This window comes from Halichoerus grypus, chromosome 6 (genome assembly GCF_964656455.1).
Source record: "Halichoerus grypus chromosome 6, mHalGry1.hap1.1, whole genome shotgun sequence".
NCBI classification, from domain to species: Eukaryota; Metazoa; Chordata; class Mammalia; order Carnivora; family Phocidae; genus Halichoerus; species Halichoerus grypus.
Window position 1 is genome coordinate 29,343,039 of NC_135717.1, and position 27,198 is coordinate 29,370,236.

At 37.5% G+C, this 27,198-nt stretch overlaps 1 protein-coding gene across 8 annotated transcripts in view; it reads right to left on the reverse strand.

Annotated features, from left to right (window-relative positions):
• The window catches only part of MRTFB (myocardin related transcription factor B), a 192,233-nt gene that overhangs the window by 110,622 nt on the left and 54,413 nt on the right, over window positions 1-27,198 (reverse strand). For 4 of the 8 annotated variants that reach the window (XM_036123903.2, XM_036123897.2, XM_036123901.2 and 1 more), the window contains exons 3-4: window positions 10,689-10,904; window positions 4,144-4,206 (exon numbers count right to left, since the gene is read on the reverse strand). In XM_036123903.2, coding sequence (XP_035979796.2) covers window positions 4,144-4,206; window positions 10,689-10,842 — 217 coding nt within the window. In that variant the 5' untranslated portion in view covers window positions 10,843-10,904. Of the gene's footprint in view, window positions 1-4,143; window positions 4,207-10,688; window positions 10,905-12,054; window positions 12,168-27,198 lie in introns of all 8 variants that reach the window. The other 4 variants (XM_036123904.2, XM_036123900.2, XM_036123896.2 and 1 more) reach the window with 2 other exon arrangements.

Consider the following 27,198-nt stretch of genomic DNA (forward strand, 5'->3'; position numbering starts at 1 on the left):
CTAAGTTCTTGGATTTCTTTAAATTTCAATTTTTCCAATCCTAACTTGATCTGCTTGGTGTAAGTTTAAATTCTTTGATCTGGAAAATCCTCCAAATTATACTTGGGTGGCCAAATAAAATCTTCAAATTTTTGAAGGTGTAAACATTTTGTTTCTGTTGAGGGTTCTAAAAGAGTTCAGCAAGCAATCAAGCAGCTACTCTAATTCTATGCACAAATAAACAAGCACACAATTATGCAGCCAGAGATTTCACTAGTTTTATCAGCAAGTTATTTAATCAAATTCCATTTTTTTGAAAGACGAAGAGACTATATAACTGAAACTGATAGTGAAAGACAGAAACATCTATGTTAGAAAAATACATTAGAAAAGTAATACTTTCTCATATTAAAAGTATGTCTAGTTAAATATCACTTCGTTATTCTTGGCCTGAGAAAAACAGTAATAAGAGCACATAGATCTTTTTCATCATATATATTTACACATCAATCAAGAAGCACATAATTCTTTAGTACATTCAATAACTACCTGTGACCAATTACTAAGCACCTTATTATTTCACTTTTGTTTCCATTTTATTTTACCAAGGAGACCTCTAAAATATCCTGGGTTTCTGATGGGTTACTAGAATATGATAAAATGAGTTTTTTGTCCTACTGACATTAGGAGGCTTGGGTGAAATCATATACCAATTTACTTCCTGTGTCCCATTCTAAAATCTGTTCAAAACATATTATAATCCAACACCAGAATCAGATATCAAATCATAGGAAAGTTCTGATTGTGTAGGATTCTTTTGTTTAATACTTAAAGCTTCGTACTTTCACCCAAAGGATTAACTCATTGAAAAGAAACATGCAAAGAAGGAAAGAAACCACACAACGCCCCCTTCCCCCCCCATCACCACCAAACCTGACCCTTCAAATGCAGAATGCTGTTCAGCCCTGGAATTTCATACATACCACTCATAGACCCCAGACTGGGACGACCACGAGGCTGGTAGCATTTAAGGCCAACTATAAACCAAGTAAATCCTAATTACCCATTTCCTCAGGTTGTTCAGGCTCTAAATCTCTCGGGTTCTGCCCTTCTCATTTATTTTTTGCACTGTATTATTTTTGTAAAGAAATATTTGATAATACACAATGGAGTATTTTAAGAGAATTCAGATTAACTGAAAAACAACTTATAGATCTGCCCCCCCAACTTAAGTGACCTTAAAGCATCATCTAAACAACTGCCATCACACCAAGATTTTATAGAATAATATTCTACAACACTAGAACTGTTTGTTTTCACACATGCCAAAGGTCATTGGGAAACAAGTCATTGTGTACATATATATTTATTTTTGAAAAGGTTATTCCCAAATTTAATCAATTTCTTTGTTAAATAATTGGGTTCAGAATGAAAACATTTTAATTGTGAGATGTGATTATGACATAGATTTCCTGGAATCAAAACGAAAAAGAGAAAGAATTTAAAAGTCAACTCAGAGCAAGAAATCTCTTTAAACATAGCAAATAACTGTTTTATTACTTCAAAATACCAGAAGTCCTCTGTATAATACTTATCATATACATCAAATGCCTTAAAAGCGTCTAAGCAGCCTTATCTACTATCCTAATCTCTTCAGAACAAGTACATAAGAAGGAGAAAAATCTATAAATCAGTCCTTGATGACAGAGGGTTTGTTTAGGAGTTTACCAAATGGAATGGCCCTGCTGGAATTCCTTCAAGCAGCCTGTGAAAATGTCAGAACAGAGTCTGTTTTGGAGGTCATAGTCCCTAGGGAGCTCTGAGTTTTGGCCTGTTTGTCTTTTCACATGCTTTAATATTTGAAAATCATTCCTTGTAGACACTGACTGATGCCCAGGGAATGCTAGGATTGTGGGAACTGGCAGTACCAACGAGAGAGACAAACTTCATGGGAAATCAGTGCCTACTACATTGGCCCCCTTAGCTCTCATCAGATAAGCTGCTCTTCAAATGTTATGAAGGTACATGGAGAGACATTTAGAAACTGCATGTCATTTTGACATCTTTAAAAAGAAATACTTGTGGAAAATGGGGGCAAAAATGACTGGGCCTATTGAAAGAAACACTAAGTTATAAAACATGGTAGTGGAATCCTGACAAACCATATTCACTTAGTATAAACTGAAAGACAGCATGGGGGTCAAAAATTCATGAATAACTTTTGACTTCCCCAAAACTTAAGAGCCTACTGTTGACTGGAAACCTTAAGAGATGACGTAAACAGTCAGTTCACAGATACTCGGTATATTATATGTATTATATGCTGTACTCTGACAATAAAGCTAGAGAAAAAAACGTTATTAAGAAAATCATACAGGAGAGAAAAAACATTTACAGGACTGTATTGTATTTGTCAAAAATGTGGACTCATGCAGTTCCAACCCATGTTTGTTCAAGGGTCAACCGTACTGCGTTCTCAAAACATACATGACCATAACAAAGTGCTAATTATTTTGCCCACAATGTTCTACATGCTTGACTTACATGAACTCATTTCATCCTCAGAGCAACTCTCTGAAGCAGGTGCTAGTATGATCCCCATTTTGCAGATGAGAAAAGTGAGACAAAGGGAAGAGAAGTCATTTGTCTCAGTTCACACAGCCAGGAATGATGCAGCCAGGACCTAGACTCAGACAGGGTGGCTCCAGAGTTGGTGCTTTTAACCACTGTGCACACTGCCTCTTTCACGGTATTTTTACATCAAGTAGGCAGTGCTGGGTACCTGGAAGTGAGTGCGATGCACCAGGCACATGCTAGTTAGCGTAAGAGCTCTATTATTGTAAGCCTCTCGGTAACTTATGAGGTACATCTAACATGATTCCTACTTATGGATTAAAGACACAGGCTTTGTGTGGCCTGACACCACACAGCTAGCCCAACAGAGCAGGCTCTGTGCTTGACCCCACAAACCTCTTTTTCTCTTTTTTCTTTTCTTTTTTTTTTTTTATAGCCCTCTTCCTTTAAAATCAGGTTCTCTTCCTCTCAGTTATCTGCAAGAATCATCTCTAAATTCATTTTCAGTATATAGCTGAAGGAATTACTTTCAAGGATCCATATATGGGTCCAACAATTTTAGGTGAATACACTACATTTTGAACTGCCAACATTGCACTAGAGAGGCTTAAAATCTAAGAATTACCCTAGGGTAGGAGACACAATGATCACTCAGTAAATGTTTTCTAATAGTAAAATAATCCCTATTTCCACTCTTGAAATACGGATTTTTAGAAACATTTTGGAGAATGGGTATTCGGATGTGGAAGCTTTCCCCTTCCATACTACTTGCTGGCACTTTGATCAGGCAGCCCGGTCAATAGGCTTCTTCACTACTACGTCAGGACCATGGCTTCTGTCAAACAGGGTCTCCTATCTTGCAGCTAGGAATCTCAAACCTGCAGAGAGTACTGACAAATTCTAGTATGTGTTAGTTTTTTCACTAGCCGACAACAACCAAAGGCAAGTTGTAAATCAGATTTTTGCTTTTCTTGTATCTTCATTAAACATAGAGATCATCTATCAAAAACTTAGGTTTTATGAAACAGACACCCAACTATTAGCATTTCCTTCATGAAAAACAACAACATAAATGACCAGAAAAGAACATGAATAACTTGGGCTTTAAAAAAAGCTAGACTACTGTCTTTTAATTGATAGTCTGATGCTATTACAAAAACGTTAACACATACCTGCCAACCCTTAAATACCACGAATAGGGCGATACTGCAGATCCTAAATTAGATACAGTTTTTTTTTAGGATGACACAATTGAGTCAATTTCTCTTTCTCTTTAAATATGGGGGGTAAGTCTGACTAATTAGGACAGCTGGTATGTATGTTTAATGATACATCTGCGAGGGACGTAATCAACAGCGACATTATTAATTTGTATCTATGGAAAATTCCATCTGTTAACTGAGATGGAAGTTATCTTCCATTCTTTCTGGTTCTGCTGCCCGACGAACAGCACAAGGCAGAAGTGATAATGAGATATAAGAGCACATGATGCAATGAGGAAGGGCAGCCAGAGAGAGACACATGGGCTGAAAGCTACCATACGGATATTACAATGGGCATACCGTGACACAGAGAGCTTCCAAGACTTACCCGTGCTCACAGACCGAGTCAGCAGAGGAGACTGGAGTCCTGACTCCCAAAAGACTACACTTCCTGTTAATAATAGTGAGGGCAGCAGGTGAGGGTAGCCAACAGTATGGATTAATTTAAAGGAGTTAGAAAAACACTGGGTATGATATTTGCTAATTAGTCAGGGCGATTATTAACTACAAACCAAAGAGAGAATTCCAAACATTTGTTATTTCAACGTATTTGTCTTGTTGCTTTCTGTCGCAATAGTGCCTTATTACTGATATCTTAACATAAAATAACAAAGGATGAAAAGTCACGGATCACTTTTTCCCAGTATACTCCCTATATTTATCAGGCTCCTTCAGAGTCATGGTAGAGAGCAGGTATCCAGCATCTATCCTTCCTCTTCCTCCGGCTAAAAGAGGTCCTTGTGGTTGGGTTAGGTGGAGCACACAGGCAAGAAAGCACCCCAGCTTAAATTTTAACAAAGTCTCTCGGCCAACCACAGGGTCTAATTATAAGCCAACTATTTAATTACAAGTAGCCTTAAAAGGTCTAAGTAGCTAGGGTGTTGTAGTTGAGTGATACTTATTAACTAAACATTTATATTATATATGTCATCTTTTAAAATTACTTTCTCAGGGACAGGAAAGACTGTTTCTTAATAAATTAGTTTCATTTTATTTGCTGGTCCAGTGCCTAATCTAAGTCATATGGTGGACTCTAGTTTTATGAAAATTATCTCAAATAATAAATATAAGAAATAAAGTACTTCTATGACTCCAGTAACTTTAGAAAACCCTTGTAAAAATTTAGGCAAACATTTTAATAATTTTAAGATAATGTGGTCTCATGCTAGATTAAACTGGTAATTATTATTATGTTCTAAATCTTCCTTTTAATAAATATGTTAATCTTGTTGACATTCCAAGAGAATTTCTGCAAGAGGACACAATATAAAAACTGGATAAATACTGGGTAAATCACTCAAAATGGGGCTTCAGGTGTGCTAAACTGGGCCTGCAGTCTTGCCGATGCACTTCTGAAACTGCAGGCTCCATCCAGCCCCTCAGCAATAACCACAGTAGGCCTATGGCAGTGCTCTGACACATGGGAGAGTGTAAATTAAAGCCCAGCCCCCTCCCTGCCTCCACCCACACACTGCTTGGGTGTGTTCAGCAATGCATTGAAGCAGACTAAATCCTCAGTAACAGCACAACTGTCTAAACAAGAAACCCAGAGTACAAAAAAGAAGGTGGACAGGGTTATTATAGATGCTTATTTGCACTATGAAACAAAACATGCTATTTAATAGGAGATCTGGTAAAGACCATTGCGAAAGAGAGTACCTCACCTTTAAGCTACTTATAGGACTTCATTTTCTTTCTTTTTTTTTTTTTTTAGGACTTCATTTTCATTTTGAAAGGTTCGAGAGATTGTCACAAACAAAAAGAATAGGAAAGCTGCCATAATTAATCAAGAATTTCATTTGCAGTTGTCAGGAGGTTCACAGTTGGCTTTTAAACTTCCTAATTGTGTTTAGTATTAATGTGTAAAGCCTAATTTTTAAAAACATATTAGAAACAAAGGAAGAGTAATTAAGGAAATTGTATATATATTTCTCTTCTTAGTCTAAGTACTCTGAAGTAACTCCTGAAAGCAGAAAAAGAAATTATCTAAATGTATCAGACTGTTTATTAACATCATTGAGAATTTTAAATATTCAAGATCCTAAATATGTTAAGAGTAAAGCCAAGGACAAGAGAATTTTACAGAAAATTATTCATTTCTATTTCTTCCAGTTATAGGAAGGGAAAGCAAGAATCCTATAATTCCATGTCTTGATTAGTTAGCATCTGTTCATTTCCTTCCCATTTATAACACTCTGAGAATGTCTGGTTGTCTGCTCCAGAGAAAAACAGAAATATTCTCTCTTCTCCTCACCAATCTCCAGTAGGCCACACCATCTCGTGTGCACTCTAAGAAACAGGGTTCTGTTCCAGACAAACGCTCATCGCCTTTGTGCATTTCCAAACACCTGGAGTGACAGGTAAGCCTAACGGGTTAACGAGGAGTGGGGAAATGTTTTCAAAGTAAAACACGGAGAAAAGACCAGCTGTGAACAAACACCATTTATTTTCTATGGTAGCAGGCAAGCAATTTTCTTTGGCTGGGTTCCAGGGCCAGGCAAAGTTCATCTGACTGCAAATGTATTAATACCTGTATTGGATCCAACGCAAAGAACCACCTTGTGTTCCCTTGTGTGCAACAAACTTTTGAATGAATTATTTTCTCTCTAGTACGATCATTCTAGAACAGAACGAGAGATGGTCTATAACCGTTCACTGTGATCAATTTAATGGACGGAAAACCTTAGGAATAAAAATTCAAAATGGGGCCATTAACTCAAAAACCCAACCACTGCAGTAACTAGAACTACCAAAGTTTAAAATAAGAATAACAAAAAAGTCTCCTCTTTCCTGAGGCCTAAAAACACGCTATTTCCAAGTAAATACGGTTTCAGAAGCCTGTTACTCTAGGAAGGGAAAAGCGGCAGATAGCATTTTTCCACCTACTGTAGACTACTGACAGCTGGCCTGTGGCCCATCTGCGGTCACAGTAACATGACTGAGCCTCATCTTCAGAGCTGTACGAGAAGTTTTAAAATACCAAACTGTTTAAAAAAAGGGGGAATCTATGTGGACTTATCTGCTTTACTGCATGATAATGGTGGCAATGACTTAAAAGCTTAAATTCACCAACCAGCATACTTATCAGTCTTGCAAATGACCTCAGTACATACAACTAGAAGCTTCCTACCCGTGGTCTCCTGTAAGTGGGGGCACAAGGCAAAGAGCTGGGGCTCTATCAGGCATGTTATTTCCATCTGCTTTGTCTTTCCTTGCCTTTATAAAGCTACACTCAACTTACAACACCTGAGCTTTTCCTAATTTGGCAATAAAAAAAATAACCGTTCCTTGGACTGATTTCCCTTTTACTGTCTGTGTTTACCATCTGAAGGAATGTTAATATTGTGTAAAACATCAAAACAAAGCTCAATTTTCCTGTGTATGCATTGTTTTAGTGAAGGCCCATCACTGTATATCCACACTTCCTCTACTAAGGACTCCCTTGTTGGGAAGAATTAATGGTCTAATTGGTTGCCTTACTTTAGAGGTACAAAGTTATGGAATTATTCTGGCCACGTTCAGGGGTCAAGATAAACCCTCGCTTATCTTTAGTAAACATCTTTCACATTTACTGCAATAGTAGGAATATTCTGCTATTCTGCTACATTATCAACATAAATATTGGTCAAAAATAAGGGAAGACCCTGGCGTCATTGCTTAGATGTCAACTTCTTTGTCCTTGTTAGGTTTATTTATAGACTATTTGGAGACATGATCCTCCTACACACTAATCCAAACTGAAATATCTTCATTTTCCCCAACTGGAAAAGGAGGGAATTCAAACAAGTTAGGGAAAATGAAGGTATTTCAGTTTTTAGGACTAACAATGAAACACAATCACCAAGGAAATACCTAAATAATAATCTAAATAGTACTTTGTATTAATTAATTTTGAGGCCAAGATCTACACTTTATGTATGATATGACCTAAACATAGCATTAAGAATATTTAAAAATTGAAGAATAAACGTGAAAAAGTCAGTAAGGTAAGACAGTTATGGTTCCTTTATCTCCCTATTGCTTGACGTGATTCCACTCTACTCATATAACTATCAAAAAGGTAGATTTCTGATAGCTGTACAAGGATTCCATGTATGCCTTGGAATATATATGCAAATCAGGCTAACATATCATAAGCCTGAAATTAGAGTATATGCCTGAATATAAGGTAAGGCTTTTAACTTCCTGAAGTCACTTATTAGAAAAGAGGAGACTGTCTGCTATTTGAGTCTTTACACAGCATCTCAGATTATAAGATGCTTTTTCATGTACTTAATAGTGAACAAAAAAGTACCTGAGGAAAACATATTTGCTTAAAAATTTATTTTATTCAAAGCTAGTTTTAGGATGTTTATAAAAATATCTTAGTAGAATCATAAAAAGGGAAGAAGAAAAATCCAACACATTAATTACTCCTAGGTTATAACCTTAAAATTGAAAGTACTGAGTGTTGTTACAAGACTTTGAAAAACTGCTTTTAAAAAAGTAGTCAAACGCTATTCTGTCATAAAGGATACAAGTAACAGTAGTTAATTCTGAGGAAGTAACTAGGTAGCTAAGGGGAAAGACTGGGAGGTGACCTACTTTTCACTGTGACCCATTTGTACCCTGTACATTTTAGGGCAGTGAATGTGTTACCTACTCAAACAAAACAAAACAGATAATTATATTCTAAAATAGGAACTACAGCCCCATAAAATGTTATGACCAATCACAAATCATACAAGTGATTATGTTATAGAGACTGTGAACATACAACTATAAAAGACACACAAACACGCACGTGTGCACCCAACCCCACTGTTTTGTCAATGGTACTTGTAGTCTAGACATAAAATATCCAGTGTCAGATCATGCGTGAACTCAAAAACCACTGTAACTCAAGACAATAGAGACAGAAATGAAGATACACCCTGGATTTTAGTGCTAGATGGATGATGCCAAGGGGTTCTGCTAATGATAAAAAAAAAAAAAAAAGCACTTCCCACAAAGATTCATAGATAGAATCTGAGCAAGATGGTTCTACGAAATATGAGTGTGAATAAAGCAATCCTTCTATATTATTGCACTGCTCCATGAAATGTGATTTTAATTATGTACATGTAACTAAATTACTCAATTAAAATTCTTACCTTTTACTCCATCTTCCTAAAAGTTTATATGGGGAGACTACCTAATATTCGGGCTAACCTTATATTCAGGCATACATACTCAAGACAACATTCTTGCAAGAGAATGTGGTGTGCTTTATCAAGTAAATCACCACAAAGTAAAAACCTTCCCAACACATTTCCCTCTTCTGCTACATATGACCATTGTCTTGAATAATTGTATAATATTGCAATTTTATACTGGTGCAACTCATATTTTTTTTGAGGATAATAATCTGAACATTACACAGGTCCAAAGGTACTGTGTGAATTTGATGACATTTAGTCATGGGTTAGTAAATATGGTTATACTCTCTCAGCCACTGTCTTAGAAAGGAAGGCCCCCAACTGAAGGAAGGTTCTTTTTTTTTTTTCCCTAAGATTTTATTTATTTATTTGACAGAGAGAGACAGCTAGAGAGGGAACACAAGCAGGGGGAGTGGGAGAGGGAGAAGCAGGCTCCCTGCTGAGCAGGGAGCCCGATGTGGGGCTCGATCCCAGGACCCTGAGATCATGACCTGAGCCGAAGGCAGCCGCTTAACGACTGAGCCACCCAGGTGCCCCCTGACAGAGGGTTCTAAAGCCATTGGTCAAGCACAGCTTCCTGAAAGGTCTGACAGTACCTGAGCCAAAATGTTGCTTTACACCACTCACACTTGACAAGGATTATGCTCAAGAACAAGTACCGCAGACCCTATTTGAAGGGAGAACAAGTATACTCCATCCAAACACATGTATTAAAGATCGAAGAATCACAGCATATCATTTTCCTGCATAAGATAGGGCCAATAATGAAAGGGACTGGGAAACAGAACCCAGAAAAACAAGTAACAAGGTACATTCTAGAAGGGAACGGTTTTATTTCTTCTGGCTTTTAAAACTAAAATTTTTAAAAAGTATATTTGTAAATGTAAAACTCATCAGAACTGTAGAAAGCACAATAAATTCAGTTGAAATTCTTAATGTGGCCCTTTTAATATATATGCTTGATGTGTTTGTAAATTTTTAACATTTTATGTTTGTTAGTTTTTATGTTTTAAGTATTACAATTAAGTGTATATCATCTATTCTTATTTGTTTACATTAAAAATGGACAGTATTGTGTTTTCCGGAGACTCTGGGAAGCCTCTGTGATCAATGAAAATTTCCTGAACAGATACCAAATGAATAGAAAATATTCATTTTGTACACAACGAAAGGCAAAGACTGACAATATGATCATATCCTATACCCATTTATAGAAAAATACTCAAATAAGAAACTCTTGCTTTCTTAGGGGTCATTAAAATAGCTTCAATTTTGTCAATTCTGAAATTAAAAAAGTGCAACACACTGGAGACAGGGAAGTGGGAGGAAAGTCAAGCCCAATCCATAGTCCATCTTGCCTGGCACCAGCGCAAGAAGCTACCCTCCAATGCCATTCTAGCAATCTAGAGCTTGTTTCCAAGGAGAATACTGCTACCAGATACTTACTGGGGAAATAATGAAAAAAGTGAATGCAAAGTGAAAGTCTGCCTGTTACTCAAAACCAGCCAGTACCCCATGGGGCTCTCCCCTCCGTGACAGGCTGCCCAATGTAAATTACAAAAACAAACAAACAAACAAAACAAAAAAACCCCAACAAAAAACAAACAATAACAAAACTACCAAACAGGAATCAACTGGGATCACGAAGAGGGGAGTCTTTAAATCCAGTCCCCACTGCACATGCTGAAAAGCTCACCGTTCTTCCTCTCATTCAGAGGGGGCAGGTGCTGGCTGGGCTGCAAGGACAGCTCCTGGAATTCGTGGGCAACAGCTTCACTTTGAGGACTTGGGGCAAGATGGGCTAACGGCCCCAGCTCATCCTCAGCGTCTAGTGCCCCTGGGGGATCCATTGTGCTCCAGCCACTGGCGACGGGCGTCCGAGACCTCTCTTAAAGGTGGCCTGCCGAAGAGACTGTCAAGTAGAAACATGTAAGTAGATGGTACATTTACTTTTCTCCAATTTACACAAAAATATTAAAATGGAAATCCTGGGTTCTAGTCCAGCTTCACTGCTGTGTAGCAACTGCCAATTCATTTACCGTCTCTGGATCTTGAGTTCTTTGTCCAACACACAGGAATAATAGACTTCCCATCTAAAACAGCACTTACCAGGTAAATACAAGTTGAAAGGTGTTTTTTTTTTTTTAAAGATTTTATTTATTTATTTGAGAGAGAGAATGAGACAGAGAGAGCATGAGAGGGTCAGAGGGAGAAGCAGACTCCCTGCCGAGCAGGGAGCCCGATGTGGGACTCGATCCCGGGACTCCAGGATCATGACCTGAGCCGAAGGCAGTCGCTTAACCAACTGAGCCACCCAGGTGCCCGAAAGGTATTTTATATAATGTTTTGTACTGTGGATTAAAGCAAGTTATAGTTATTGGTGTCATTAAAGATTTTAATGCATCCTAAAATAAGACAAAAGTCAACTAATGATCATGGGGAAAAAAGGCAGTCTAGCTTGAAAATCTATCTAAACTCCTACAAATCAGGGGCACCTGGGTGGCTCAATCGGTTAAGCGCCTGCCTTCGGCTCAGGTCATGGTCTCAGGGTCCTGGGATCAAGCCCCACATCAGGCTCCCTGCTCAGTGGGGAGTCCGCTTCTCCCTCTACCTCGCCGCCCCCATACTCTCTGTTTAGTAAATAGTTAAACTCCTATGAATCAAACAATTTTACATGAAGTCAACATTCACAGCACCCAGCAATGTTTCAGATAAGGACTCCTCCCTCAGCATGGGAAGAGAACTCTCGGCTACAGCACAACAGACATACAGTTCATGCCACAGAAAAAAACCTTTAGCTACTGAGATTTGGGGTTATTTACTATTACAGCATAACCTGGCCCATTCTGACTAAAACAGAAGTCGGCAACAGAAATGCCAAAGACACAACGAAATCCTCCATGCATGACACTGGCTTAGGGCCTGAGCAGTGGTCAGCAAGAAAGCTTATTGAAAGCTGAAAGCTGAAAGGATGGTGGTCCATACTATGCAGGGATGAAACATTTCACAAAACTGTTGCCTGCTTAGTTGCATTCCCTATCACAGTTCATTGACCCACTCACCTAATGATGGACATCTGAGTTGTTTCCAGTTTCTATTACAAATAAAAATGCTATGAACATTCTTGTCCAAGTATTTATATGGATATCTGCTTTCACTTCTCTTGCGTAAATACCTAGGAGTAAAATGAGTGGATGGTCCGGCAAGTGAGTATTTAAATTTTAAAGAAACTAACAAAGTATTTTCCAAAGTGGTTATGCCATTCTGCACTCTTACTAGCAGTGAATGAGAATTCCAGTTGTTTCATATCCTCACCAACACTTATGGTCAATCTTTTTCATTTTAATTATTTCAATGGGTGTGAAATGGTAACTCAATGTGGTTTTATTTATGTATTACTTAATTTATTGACTTATACTTGAGATATTATACCAGTTTCAGATTAACAAGACAGTAATTTGGTATTTTTATATATTACAAAATGATCACCACAATAGGTCTAGTTACCATCTGTCACCATACAAAGTCATTACAAAATTGACTACAGCCCCTATGCTGCATATTACATCTCTGAGACTTACTTATTTTACAACTGAAAGTCTTCACCTCTTAATTCCCTTCACCTATTTTGCTAGCCCCCCTCCCCTCCACAACCACCGGTTTGTTTTCTATATCTATGAGGTCTGCTTCTGTTTCGGTTTTTCATTTTGTTTTTTAGATTCCACATATAAGTGAAATCATACAGTGTTTGCCTTTCTCTGACTTATTTCACTTAGCATGATATCCTTGAGGTCCTACCATGTTGTCACAGAAGGCAAGATTTCATTCTTTTTTGTGGATGAGTAATATTACATACATACATACACACACACACACACACACACAACCTTCTTTATCCATTTATTATCTATTGATGGACATTTGGGTTACTTCTATGTCTTGGCTACTGTAATGCTGCAATAAGCATAAAGGTAGTACATACGTCTTTTTGAATTAGTTTTTCCATTTTCTCCAGATAAATACCCAGAAGTGGAATTCCTGGATCATATGGTAATTCTATTTTTAATTTTCTGAGGAACCTCCAAACTGTTTTCCATAGTGGCTGCCCTAATTTACATTCCCCACCAACAGTATACAAGGGATCCCCTTTCTCCACATCCTCACAACCAACACTTGTTATTTCTTGTCTTTTTGATGATAGCCATTCTGACTAGGTGATATCTCATTGTGCTTCTGATTTGCATCTCCCTGGTGATTAGTGATGTTCAGCATCTTTTCATGTGCTTGTTGGCCATCTGTATGGCATCTTCGGAACTGTCTATTCAGGTCCTCTGTCCATTTTTTAATGGGGTTGTTCTGTTGTTGTTGTTATTGAGTTGTATGAGTCCTTTATATATTTTGGATATCAACCCCTTATCAGATATATGGCTTACAATGATCTTCTCCCATTCAGCAGGCTGCCTTTTCATTTTGTTGATGGTCTCCTTCACTCTGCAAAAGCTTTTTAGTTTGATGTGGTCCCATTTGTTTATTTTTGTTTTTAATGCCCTTGCCTAAGGAGACATATCCAAAAAAATATCACTAAGACAGAGCTTACTACCTCTGTTTTCTTCTAGGAGTTTTATGGTTTCAGGTCTTACATTTATGCCTTTAACCCATTTTGTGTTTATTTTTGTGTATGGTATAAGAAAGCAATCCAGTTTCATTCTTTCACACACAGCTGTCCAATTTTCCCAATACCATTTATTGAAAAGACTGTCTTCTCCCCACTATATGTTCTTGTCTCCTTTGTATAGGTTAATTGACCATACAGCTGTGGGTTTATTTCTGGTCTATTCTGTTCCACTAATGTCTGCTTTTGTGCCAGTACCATACTGTTTTGATTACTATTGCTTTTCAGTATAGTTTGAAATTCCAGAGTATGATACCTCCAGCTTTGTTCTCTTTCCCAAGATTGCTTTGGCTATTTTGGGTCTTTTGTGGTTCTGTACAAATTTTAGGATTGCTTGTTTCACTTCTGTGAAAAATGCCATTGGACTTTTGATATGGATTGCAGTGAATTGGTTGATTTGTAGACTGCTTTGGGTAGTATGGATATTTTCACAATTTTAGTTCTTCCAACCCCAAAGCACAGCATATCTTTCCATTTATTTATGTTATCTTCAATTTCTTTCATCAGTGTTTTACAGTTTTCAGAGTATAGGTCTTTCACTTTCTTGGTCAAATTTATTCTAGGCTATTGTTTTTGATGCAACTGTAAATGGGACTATCTTCTTAATTTCTCTGATAGTTCATTATTAGGGTGTAGAAATGCAACAAATTTCTGTATATTACTTTTGTATCCTGCAACTTTCCTGCATTCATTTATTAGTTCTGATAGGTTTTTGGTGGAGTCTTTAAGGTTTTCTACATAGTATCATATCACCAGCAAATAGAAACAGTTTTACTTCTTCCTTATCAATTTGGATGCTTTTATTTCTTTTTCTTGTCTGATAGCTGTGGCTAGGACTTCAAATACTATGTAGAACAAAAGTGGCAAGAGTGGACATCCTTGTCTTGTTTCTGATCTTAGAGAAAAAATTTTCATCTTTTCACCCATTGAGTATGATGTTAGCTGTGTGTTTGTCATAAGTGGCCTTTATTATGTTGAGGTACTGTCTCTCTATATCCACTTTGTTGAGAGTTTTTATCACAAATGGATATTGGATTTTGTCAAATGCTTTTTCTGTACCTATTGAGATGATTATATAATTTTATCCTTTATTTTATTAATGTGCTGCATCATGTTGATTGCTTTGCAGATGTTAAACCATCTTTGTATCCCTGGAATGAACTCCACTTGGTCATGGTGTATGATCCCTTTTAATGTTTTGATCAAAGAATTCAGTTTGCTAATATTTTGCTGAGGATTTTTGCATCTGTGTTCATTGGGGATGTTGGCCTGTAATTTTCTGTGTTTTTGTGGTATCTCAGTCTGGTTTTGGTATCAGGGTAAAGCTGGCCTTATAAAATAAGTTTGGAAGTGTTTCTTCCTCTTCATTTTTTGGGAATAATTTCTGGGACAATTTAAATGTTTGGTAGAATTCACCTGTGAAGTCATCTGCAACTTGGACTTTTGTTGGTAGTTTTTGATCACTGATTCAAACTTCATTGTTAGGAAGTGGTCTATTCAGATTTTCTCTATCTTCATGATTCAATTTTGGAAGACTGCATGTTTCCAGGAATTTATCCATTTCTTCTAGGTATTTGTTGGCATATAATTGTTCACAGTATTTACGTATTATTATTTCTGTGATATCTGCTGTAATTTCTTCTTTTTCATTTCTGATTTTACTTATTTGGGCCATCTTCTTTTTTTCTTGATGAGTTTGGCTAAAGGTTTGTTGATTTGGTTTATCTTTTCAAAGAACCAGCTCTTAGTTTCCTTAATCTATGCTACTTTGTGTGTGTGTGTGCACGTGTTTCATCCCCCCCCCACTCTGATCTGTATTATTTCCTTCCTTCTACTAACTTTGAGCTTTGTTTGTTCTTCTTTTTCTAGTTTCTTTAAACGTAAAGTAGATTGTTTGATATTTTTCTTGTTTCTTGAGGTAGACCTGTATCACTATAAAATTCCCTCTTAGAACTGGTTTTGCTGTGTTACAAAGATTTTGGAATGCTGTGGATCCAGTTTCATTTGTCTCTAGGTATTTTTTTGATTTCCTCTTTGATTTCTTTTTTGGCCAATTATTTAACAATAGCATGTTGTTTAGTCTCCATGTGTTTGTGGGCTTTTTTTTTTTTTTTTTTTTTCAGTTTTCTTCATGTAATTGACTTCATGTAACTGACTTCTAGTTTCATGCTGTTGTGGTTGGAAAAGATGCTTGATAGGATTTCAATCTTCTTAAATTTACTGAGACTTGTTGTGTAGCCTAACATGTGATCTACCCTGGAGAATGCTCCATGTGCACTTGAAAAGAATGTGTATTTTGGTTTTGGATAGAATGTTCTGTATGTATCTATTAAGTCCATCTGGTCTAATGTGTCATTTTAGGTCACTCTTTCCTTATTTTCTGTCTAGATGATCTATCCATCGATATAAGTGGGGTATTAAAGTCCCCTACTACTGATTAAGGAGTGTACTTGTGATGAGCACCAGGTGATGTATGGAATTGTTGAATCACTACACTGTACACCTGAAACTAATATAACACTGTATGTTAACTGGAATTAAAAAGTTAAAAAGAAAAAAATACAAAGTCCTCTACTATTATTGTATTACTATTTCTCCTTTTATTTCTGTTAATATCTGCTTTATATATTTAGGTTCTCCTATGTTGGGTACATACATTTTTACAAATATTATATCCTCTTGTTGAATTTACTCCTTTATCATTATGTAATGCCCTTCTTTGTCTCCTGTTACAGTCTTTGTTTTAAATTCTATTTTGTCTGATATAAGTATAGCTACCCCAGCTTTCTTTAAATTTCCATTTGCATGGTATGTATCTTTTTCCATCCCTTCACTTTCAGTCTGTGTGTGTCTTTACATTTGAAGTGAGTCTCCTATAGGCAGTATATAGAAAATTCTTGTTCTTTTCTATCCATTCAGCTACCCTGTCTTTTGATCGGTGCATTTAGACTATTTACATTTAAAGCAATCATGGGGCACCCGGTGGCTCAGTCGGTTAAGTGTCTGAATCTTGATTTCCCTCAGGTCACGATCTCAGGGTCCTGAGGTTGGGCTCTGCACTCAGGGGGGAGTCGACTTGAGATTCTCTCTCTCCCTCTCTCTCGGCCCCTCCCCCTCCTCATGTACACTCCTTCTCTGCCTCTCTAAAAATAAATAAATCTTTTAAGAAATTATTACATAAAATTGTATTACATACAATTATTAATAAGTATGTACTTTATTGCCATTTTGTTCATTGTTTTCTGGCTGTTTTTGTAGTTCCTCTCTGTTCCTTTGTTCTTCTCTCTTCCCTGTGGTTTGATTATTTTCTTTAGCATTATGCTTAGATTCCTTTCTCTTTTTCTTTTGTATATTTAAGTTTCTTCTTTGTGGTTACCATGAGGTTCACACACAACATCTTATGTGTATACAGTCTCTTTTGGGTTGATGGTAACTTAGTATTTTTTAATTCTTTATTTAAATTTAATTTAGTTAACATATACTGTATTATTAGTTTCAGGAGTAGAACTTAGTGCACATAACACGCAGTGCTCATTACATCAAATGCCCTCCTTAAAGCCCATCACCCAATTACCCCTTTCCCCCTCCACCTCCCCTCCAGCAACCCTAGTTTGTTTCCTAAGGTTCAGCATCTCTTATACTTTGCCTCCCTCTCTATTTTCATCTTATTTTTCCTTCCTTTTCCCTATGCTCATCGGTTTTGTTTCTTAAATTCCACATATGAGGGCGCCTGGGTGGCTCAGTTGTTAAGCGTCTGCCTTCAGCTCAGGTCATGATCCCGGGGTCCTGGGATCGAGCCCCGCATCAGGATCCCTGCTCAGCGGGAAGCCTGCTTCTCCCTCTCCCTCTGCTGCTCTGCCTGCTTGTACACTCTCTCTCTCTGTCAAAATAAATAAAATCTTAAAAAAAAAAAATTCCACATATGAGTGAAATCATATGGTATTTGTCTTTCTCTGACTTATTTTGCTTAGCATAATACCCTCTAGTTCCATCCACATCATTGAAAATGGCACATTTCATTCTTTTTGATGGCTGAATGATATTCCATTACACACACACACACACACACACACAAACACACACACACGTATCTTCTTTATCCATTCATCTATTGATGGACATCTGGTCTCTTTCCATAGTTTGGTTATTATGGGCATTGCTGCTATAAACACTGGGGTACATGTGCCCCTTCGGATCACTATGTTTGTATCTTTTGGATAAACACCTAGTAGTGCAATTGCTGGGTCATAGGGTAGTTCTATTTTTAACTTTTTGAGGAAACTCCATACTGTTTTCCAGAGTAGCTGCCAACTAACAATATAAAAGGGTTCCCCTTTCTCTGCATCCTAGCCAACATCGATTGTTTCCTGACTTGTTAATTTTGACAGTAACTTAATTTTTAATGCATTCCAAATCTTTATATTTTTACTCCCCGCTCGATGTTTTACATATTTGATATCACATTTTGTATCTTTTTATTTTACATATCCCTTAACTAATTATTGTACTTTTAATTAAACTACTGTTGTCTTTTAACTTTCACACTGGCTTTGTAAGTGGCTGGTCTACTATTTTTATTATTTATTTACCTTTTCTAGTGGAATTTTTACTTTCATATATTTTCTTTTCTTTCTTTTTTAAAAGATTTATGTACTTTGGGGGGGGGGAATCTTAAACAGGTTCTGCACTGAGTGTGGAGCATGATGCAGGTCTTGATCCCATGACCCTGAGATCACTATCTGAGCTGAAACCAAGAGTCAAACACTTAACTGGCTGTGCCACCCAGGTGCCCCACTTTCATATATTTTCTTATTAATTAATGCCTTTCCTTCAGAGTTTAGAGAAGTCCCTTTAACATTTCTTATAAGGTTAGTTTAGTAGTGATGAATCCCTTTAGGTTCTGCTTTTCTGGAATACTCTTAATCTCTCCTTCAATTATGAATGATAACCTTGCTGGGTAGAGAATTCTTGGTTGGCAGTTTTTTTTTTTTTATTTTCAGCACTTCAAATATGTCATGTCACTCCCTTATGGCCTGTAAAGTTTCTGGTGAAAAACCTGCTGATAGCCTTATGGGGTTTCCCTTGTATGTAACATGTTGCTCTTCTCTTGCTGCTTTTAAGATTCTATCCTTGGGCGCCTGGGTGGCTCAGTCGTTAATCATCTGCCTTCTGCTCAGGTCATGATCCCAGGGTCCTGGGATCGAGTCCCGCATCAGGGAGCCTGCTTCTCCCTCTCCCTCTGCCCCTGTTCGTGTTCCCTCTCTCGCTGTCTCTCTCTGTCAAATAAATAAAATCTTTAAAAAAAAAAAAAAGATTCTATCCTTAACTTTTCTTTTTAGAGATTTATTTATTTGAGAGAGGGAGAGGGCAGGGGAAGAGGGAGAGAGAATCCTTAAGCAGACACCCTGCTGAGTGTGGAGCCCGACCGGGGGTGGGGGTGGGGGTGGGCTCAATCCCAGTACCCAGAAATCGTGACCTGAGCACAAATCAAGAGTTGGATGCTTGACTAAGTCACCAAGGTGCCCCACTTCAAATAATTTTTTTAGTCTTTTCTCTCTCTTTTCCTTCTAGGACCCTTATAATGTGAATGTTAGTATGCATGAGGTTGTCCCAGAGATCACTTAAGGTATCCTCACTTTTTACAATTCTTTTCTTCATTGTGCTGCTCTGTCTGGGTGTTTTCCATTTCTTTGTCTTCCAGCTCACACAGTCATACTTCTGTTTCATCCATTCTGCTGTTGAACCACTCTAGAGAATGTTTCACTTCTGTTATAACTTCCGTTTGGTAGTTTCTTATATTTTCTATCTCTCTGTTGAAGTTCTCTCATGTTCATTCACTCTTCTGAGATCAGTGAGCATCTTTTTGACCATTACTCTGAACTTTTTATCAGGTAGGTTGCTTATCTCTGTTTTATTAAGGTCTCTTTCTAGGGATTTGCCTTGTTCTTTGGTTTGGAACATATTCCTCTGGCTTCTCATTTTGCCTGTCTCTCTGTCTGTATGTACTAGGCAAAATAAATACCTCCCTGAGTCTTGAAAGTGTGGTCTTGTGCAGGAGCTCTGCCATGTGGCCCAGAGCACAATCTCCCCTGGCTACCAGAACCAGGCACTCTGTGTGTGTCCCTTTTATGGGCTGTGAGTGCCTGCCATTGTTTTAGGGATGTGGTTGCTGTGTGTGAAGGGTGGAGCTCAGGGCACTCATCCAGCCTGGTTGCAGTTCAGCCACTGCACAGGGAGAGAGGGGTTTGAGCTGCTTGCCTTTCCTAGTTGTGGCTTTGGTCTTTGTGTGGGGTGGGTGGGGGTTCAGGGCATTCACCCAATCCTGCTGCTGCTGGGATGCTGAGCAGGGTGGGTGGGGCGTGGGGCACTTGCCTAGCCCAGTTATGACATGGGGTAGGGAAAAGCACACTCTCTGGTGCTAGCAGGCTAGAGAGGGCACCAAAAATAGCACCAGTCAGCTCAGTCACCAGCAAATTAGGATGAGATTGCAAAAATGGCATCCACCAGTATTTCTGTCCCCAAATAAAGTCCCTGCAGGTTCCTGCCTCTCCAGCAGCTGCTTTAAAATTAGTAAGTGGGTCTCCCTCACTTATAGTCTAGGTGCTTTTCAATCTGTTGCTTTTGTGCTGGATCTCAGAATGAATGTGTTTGCATACAAGCCCTTTAAGAGCAGGATCTCCATTCCCTATAGTTCTAGGATTCTCCTGGTCTTAATTCCCATTGATTTTCAAAACCAGACATTTTGGGGGCTTGTCTTTCTGGTGCTGGCCCCCAGGGTTGGGGTGCCTGGTATGAGGCACAATCCTTTCACTCTTTGAAGGAGTGTTCTGTATTTGGGGGACCTCTCCTAGGGGTAACCCTGTCTGGCTGCTCCTCCCACCCTTCTTGATGCATCTTGTGTCTTTTGTTGTGGAGGCTACTGTTTATCTAGTTCTCAGGTCCTTTTCTGAGGAAAATTATTCCATATGTAGCTGTAAACCTGTTGTGTCTCTGGGAAGAGGGGAGTTTAGGGTCTTCCTATGCTACCACCTTGAGCCCCTTTTCACTCTGACTTTAAGTTGTATTTCCCTAATGAAGTTGAGCATCTTTTAATGTGCTTATTTGCCATCTGTGTATCATCTTTGGTTAAGTATCTGATCAAATCTTTTGCTCCTTTTTAAAATTACGTGGTTTATTTTCTTATTATTGTTTTGAGAGTCCTTTTATATTCTGGACAAAAGTCCCTTATCAGATATATGATTTGCAAATATTTTCTCCCAGCAAATGGCTTATTTTTTTATTCTCTTAATAGTGTTTTATAAAAAGTATATGTTTTTAATTTGATGAAGTCCAACCTATCAATTTTTTCTTTTCTGAATCATGTTTTTAGTGTTGTAGCTAAGAAACCTATGATTAACCTAAGGTCACATAGGTTAGCTACTATGTTTTCTTCTAGATGTTTCATAGTTTTATGTTTTACATTTAAGTCTATGATCTGTTCTGAATTAATTTTTGTATATGCTGTGAGATATGAATCAAAGTTTTTTGTTTTTGGCAAAAGATACATGACTGCTCCAGTACCACTTGTTGAAAAGGTTATCTTTTCTCCACTAAATTGCCTTTGCACCTTTATTGCAAACCAGCTGACTACATATATGTGGATATATTCTTGACTCTATATTTAGTTCCCAGAAAAGAATGAGCCACAAAAGAGAAGGTCCTAAATTCTGTGTATGAACTCTGCCCAAGTCTCTGGCTGACCCCTAACTGATGCACATGCAATGCAAACTCCCAACAGCCCAGCTAAGGGAAAAAACCAAACCAAACAAACAAACAAAAAAAACAGAACTGAGATTTCAGTTGCTGCTCACCACAGGAAAGGGAGTGTGCAAAAGTGAGTTCAGCAAAGTTAATTGCTAAAATAAAACAATACTGTTAGGAGGGAACCTCACAGAATCTAGAGTCTACAGCTGTCCATCCAGAATTCCATATCTGACAAAAATATCCTTTAAGAATGAAGGCAAAATTGTCACCAGCAGACACACACTACAAGAAATGCTAAAAGAATTTCTTCAGGCTGAAGGGAAGTGATGCCAGATAGAAACTTGGATCGGAGGAATGAAAAGCATCAGAAATGGTAAACATGTAGATAAAAGCCAAAGACTTGTTTTTCCTCCTGCTTTCTTAACTATTACTATTCAAAGTAATATTTATAACACGATGTTATGGGGCCTATAAAGTATGTATTTGTATATATATGACAATAGCATAAAGGATGGGGAAGGGTAACTATCACAACATTGTTACCTTTCTGTACGTTATAAGAGAGGTGTACAATTTTAACTTGAAGTACACTGAGAAGTTAAAGTTATATAATTCCCAGAGCAACCATTAAAAAAATACAAATAGTTTTAGCTCAAAAGCCAATATGGAAATTAAAAAGGAACTCTAAAAATACTCAATTAACCTAAAAAGAAGTAACAGAGAAATAAAAAAAGAGATGGGACAAACAAGAACAAAGAGTAAAATAGTAGAAAAAAATCTTACTTTATCAATAGTTACATTAAATGTACATGGACTAAACATTATGATTAAAAGACAGAGACTGACAATGGATTTTAAAAGTCTAAAAATGTACGCCTATAACTGTCCTACTTTAAATATGAAGGCATAAATAGGATGGAGGTAAATGGATAGAAGAAGGTCAGGCAAACAAGAAGCCTGAGAAGGCTGAAATGACTACATTAACGTCAAAAAGAAAAAAAAAAAGAAAGAAAAGAAAACTCAAAAAAGATGTGTGAGGTACATTTACATGTAAAATGACCTGTTTCACTTCAGAGTATTAAAACATGGCTCCTAGATTTTTTTCTAAACTATGAATTTCATTTCAAATTATTTTTCATATAAAATAAAATCTGTCCACAGTAAACTAATTCTAAGATACCGGTACCATATTGCCCTTATAATGGTAAGATATACAAACTCTGAACATTAGCATTAATGATTTGGAAGATCCTTTAGGCATGAGACTTTAAAATATTTTCATGCAGTATTATTTTTTCTTCATCTTGAAGAATTTTTTTCAACCTATTATTCCTTGACATTATGATCACCTTGAACTCCCACACATTCCTCCAAATTAAGAAAATTATAAGCTAAGAAAATCTTTACAAAATGTAGCAAAAGGAAAAGAATAAGTGTTCAAAAATTTTTAACTTAATATTCATGAACATTTTTGATTGAGTATAGACTCTATTCCCACATTCTACTACCAAATTTGTAAGCTGTCACCCAATATCCACTTAACTGCTTGATAATTTTCTTTTGAAACTGGAATCTAACATCAAACAGAAAAAAAACACTGTCCATCCAACAGCCTCTAATTGAGATGTTAAAGAAATGGCATTAGAATGGATTCTTTCATTGGGTCATAATTTACTTACGGAAGTAAAGCAATCATTTAGCTTTAACTAGAGAAAAATGTGATAAAATACTAACTTGTCTATAACTGACAGAATGAATGAATACGGAGTTAATACCATACACATCCATATAGCAAAATGAAACTAATCCAAAAATTGTCCAGCACTAGGTCAAAGCACAACACAACACTAATAACATCAACCTGGAATATAGCTTCTGTTCTCAAAAAACAAACCACTTCATTGTCAGATACTACATCAGAGACAGAAAACAAAACAAAAACACCAAAAAATGAGAGACTGCTTGTTCATCTATTGATTTATTCATATCTTTTTTTCTGAATGGAGTCAAGATAGCACCAATAATAACCCTGTATTTTAAAAGATGCTGGGCTCTTGGGCTAAGGTAGTCTCAAAATCAATGCTAACATCTGTTTTGAACTAAGTGAAGTGTAAAGTCAAATCTCTTTCCACTGTACCTCACTGTTCCTAATGACTAATTCACATGAAATATTAGTAAATGCAGGATATATAATCAATGCTATATAAGGGAAACTAAATAATAAAGGAGTCCAAAGAGTATCAATATCAAAATTACTAAGTTTAATATAAAACCAGTCAAATGCAGACAGAATATCCAAATATACTCAACAAAAAACGATTGAGCAACATTAAAACTGTTGTCCCTGCCCTTTAAAGCTCCCCTGAATTACAAACATGGAAAACACCTGGCTAAGAGCCAGTATAAATAAATTTCTAAATTCAGACAAGATAAAACTTGAATCAGGAAGTTCAAAGACAAAGTTAATCACATATACAAAGTAATTCCCTATATCAGAAGCATATTTATTATTAAGTCCCATGATCAAACAAGTTGAAAATTTCAAATCAAATGCACTTTTGAGAAACACAATTTAGTGCGGGGTTGGGTAAATTAATGATATCAGTGCTGGGTTATTTTATATTACCTATTCTTCCTTCAAAGCTCCTGGTGGCAATTTGTTAAACAGCTAATGTTAGAGTTCAAAATTTATTTACTAATTTAAGAACTCTCACCAACCTGTATATATGACAATACTTTCTTAATAGTATATTGCTATTTCTGTGTTGTCTTCTAAATGAAATTTCTAAAGGATATCAAGAATTCAGAGTCAAACCTGTTTACATTTTTATATAAATAACATTCACCTCCCAGTTTCTAATTGGGAGAAAAACAGCAGAAGGAAATACTTTATCCAGTCTGTCCATACTCAGTTTAACAATTAGAATGGAACCAGAAGATGAGAGTTCTAAAACTACATGTTTCTATATAAACATTACTTTACTACATACTACTTTAACTCTTACCATGAAAAGTGGTTTTGTTTCTGTATTTTTTTTTCCCTAACTTAATTCTGGTTTGATTACTTGAATGCTCTTATATTTAAAATGACTGCATAAGTTCTAGACAGAGTATTTTACTTGAAAGTTACCTTAGAAACGACGTCTAGTCCTCACTGATATGAGGAATTCTTAATCTCAGGAAACAAACTGAGGGTTGCTGGAGTGGGGGGTGGGGTGGGAGGGATGGGGTGGCTGGGTGATAGACATTGGGGAGGGTATGTGCTATGGTGAGCGCTGTGAATTGTGCAAGACTGTTGAATCACAGATCTGTACCTCTGAAATAATGCAATATATGTTAAGAAAAAAAAAGAAGACGATAGTAGGAGCGGAAGAATGCGGGGGGAATGGTAGGGGGAGACGAACCATGATGAGAGACGATGGACTCTGAAGAACAGGCTGAGGGTTCTAGAGGGGAGAGGGGTGGGGGGATGGGTTGGCCTGATGATGGGTATTGGGGAGGGCACGTTCTGCATGGAGCACTGGGTGTTGTGCACAAACAGTGAATCATGGAACACTACATCAAAAACTAATGATGTAATGTATGGTGATTAACATTAACAATAAAAAAAGTCAAAAAAAAAAAAGAAATGACGTCTAGTGTAAGCACTTCTCAATGTTCCTCACAATATGATAATTCCCTTGAGGGACGTAAAAAAAAGAAAATCCTGGGTGGGTGGGGGGGAAAGGGGAGGATCTCCAGAGATTTTGACATAAGTGGTCTTCAACAGAGGTATTCTAATCTGCAGCCAGTGTTGAGAATCACTGATCTAGTGGAATCCTTTATTTTAAAGAGAGAATAAATCATCTGCTCAGTGAGTGGGAAGAGGCGTGAGGAGGGATTTAGTATGGCAGGTGTGAAAACTGAGACCATAAGTAGGTAGAACAAGAACCTGGAGAATTAAAAGTCTAAGTGCATTTGGGTAAGTGAGCAAAGTCTTCAAGGAGGAATAGGAGTTCGCAGGCACAGACATTTTTCTCATCAATAAAAGGCCTCCAGCACGAACAGTGCAAGCTGACGGAGTTGGTGCAGAACGCGCATGCCAGGGAGTGGCAGAAGATAAGGCTGGTGTGGTAAGTTAGAGCACAGCTGTAAAGGGATGTGCTCCGTAAGGGGCAGTGATATGATCTGACTTGTATTTTAGAAAGAGAATTCTGGCGGAGGTTGGTTACTGATAAAATCTCATGCTGAAATGCAGAAGGATGAGGTTAAGACAGTGGAAATGCAGAGCAGGGAATAAGTTCAAATAACATTTAAGTGGCAAAATGTCATGGCTCGATGACTGGCTCATTTGAAAGGTAACAGAGAATAACGAGGTGAGGGTGGCTGAGATTTCCAGATGTGGGCAGACAGAAAAGATGGTGGTATCTTTACAACAAGGCAGGGATGAGTAGTGGTGAAGAGTGTTCACTCTGAGAGGGGACAGGCCCCTAGGACATAACCTGGAGACAGGGGGAAAGGGGGAGCTAAAGAGAGAGATACTGGAATTCAGGCAAAGCACTTAACTTCTCGGGGATCCAGTTTCCTCACTTAAAAATGACAAAGAGAAGAAAATGGAAGACTATTTCCATTTCTGCTCATCTTGGCATTAAGTTTATTCTAGGCTTTCCTTAATTTTATCCTAATGACCTTCCTGCTGGCAGGCAGTATTCTCCTTTTACAGAGGAGAAAACCAAAGCTTGGAAAGACGAAGCAAATGTGAGAGACTAGGGTCAAAGCCAGGACTCCACCCTTGAAGGCCATATTCCTTCCCCAGTAACGTGACATTTATGTGCCAAAATGCGAGTAAGTTAGAGCAAATAATTGGGGAGAGACCCACTACGTTGAGGTAGGAGGGAGTGCCGGGGAAGACGGAGATGGAGCGCTGTGAACAATTCTTTAGCAGGCACACCGAAGGCCCAGCGCATTAGGCACTGTGCTGGGCACTGGGGTTCCAATGACAACTCAGTCACAACCCCTGCGGCTCCTGGAGGTAAAGACCTTATCAATCGGGCAGTCATCACACCACATTAGTGCTTGGCAGGGGCAAGCAGAGCATGCCTGCTTTGTAGCAAATGAAGGAAACACTTCCTCCTACTGCCCCATTTTAGCGAACACTGAGAGTGTAACAGGAATTGAACTCCAGACCAGAAGAAAAGGAAATCTACAGCCGTACATGTACTGCAGAGAAACACGACATGTTTTTGATATCAGCTTACAATTCTTTCAAATAAACAACTCCTAAGCATGGTTTTTATTGGTAGCAGTTGGATTTTTATGTGTAGTCATTAAGTACACAGCAAAGAGGTACTATAAATATACCAAATACTGACAATACACTGTATAGAAAAAGTTACATAACTGCTTTTCTATGCCTGAGGTGGCTCTTACAGCTCTAAATATGCCGATGTGAGGATTTATTTTTTAACCTGTTTACCGTAGATTTGTTCCAACTGAACATATCATGAAGCAAACTATATCCTTAAGCCTCCAAAATGATGCATTCTTAAGTACTGTAACTAATACTTAAGTAAACAGTGTTTCTGAAATATTCATTGCAACCCATTTATAAATGAAAATTTGAATTAGCAGAAGTTTAAAACACATGTGGCTTTTAAATTACTATATAAAAAGACATAAAGAGCTAGAAAATATTATTCTCTGAGTAAAATGGCCAAAATGTGTCTTTTTTTTTTTAGCCTGAACAACTTCATTTTCCAAGTTTATTCAAAATGAATGATTCTCAGAGAATAAGAACTGATTGGAAGATTAA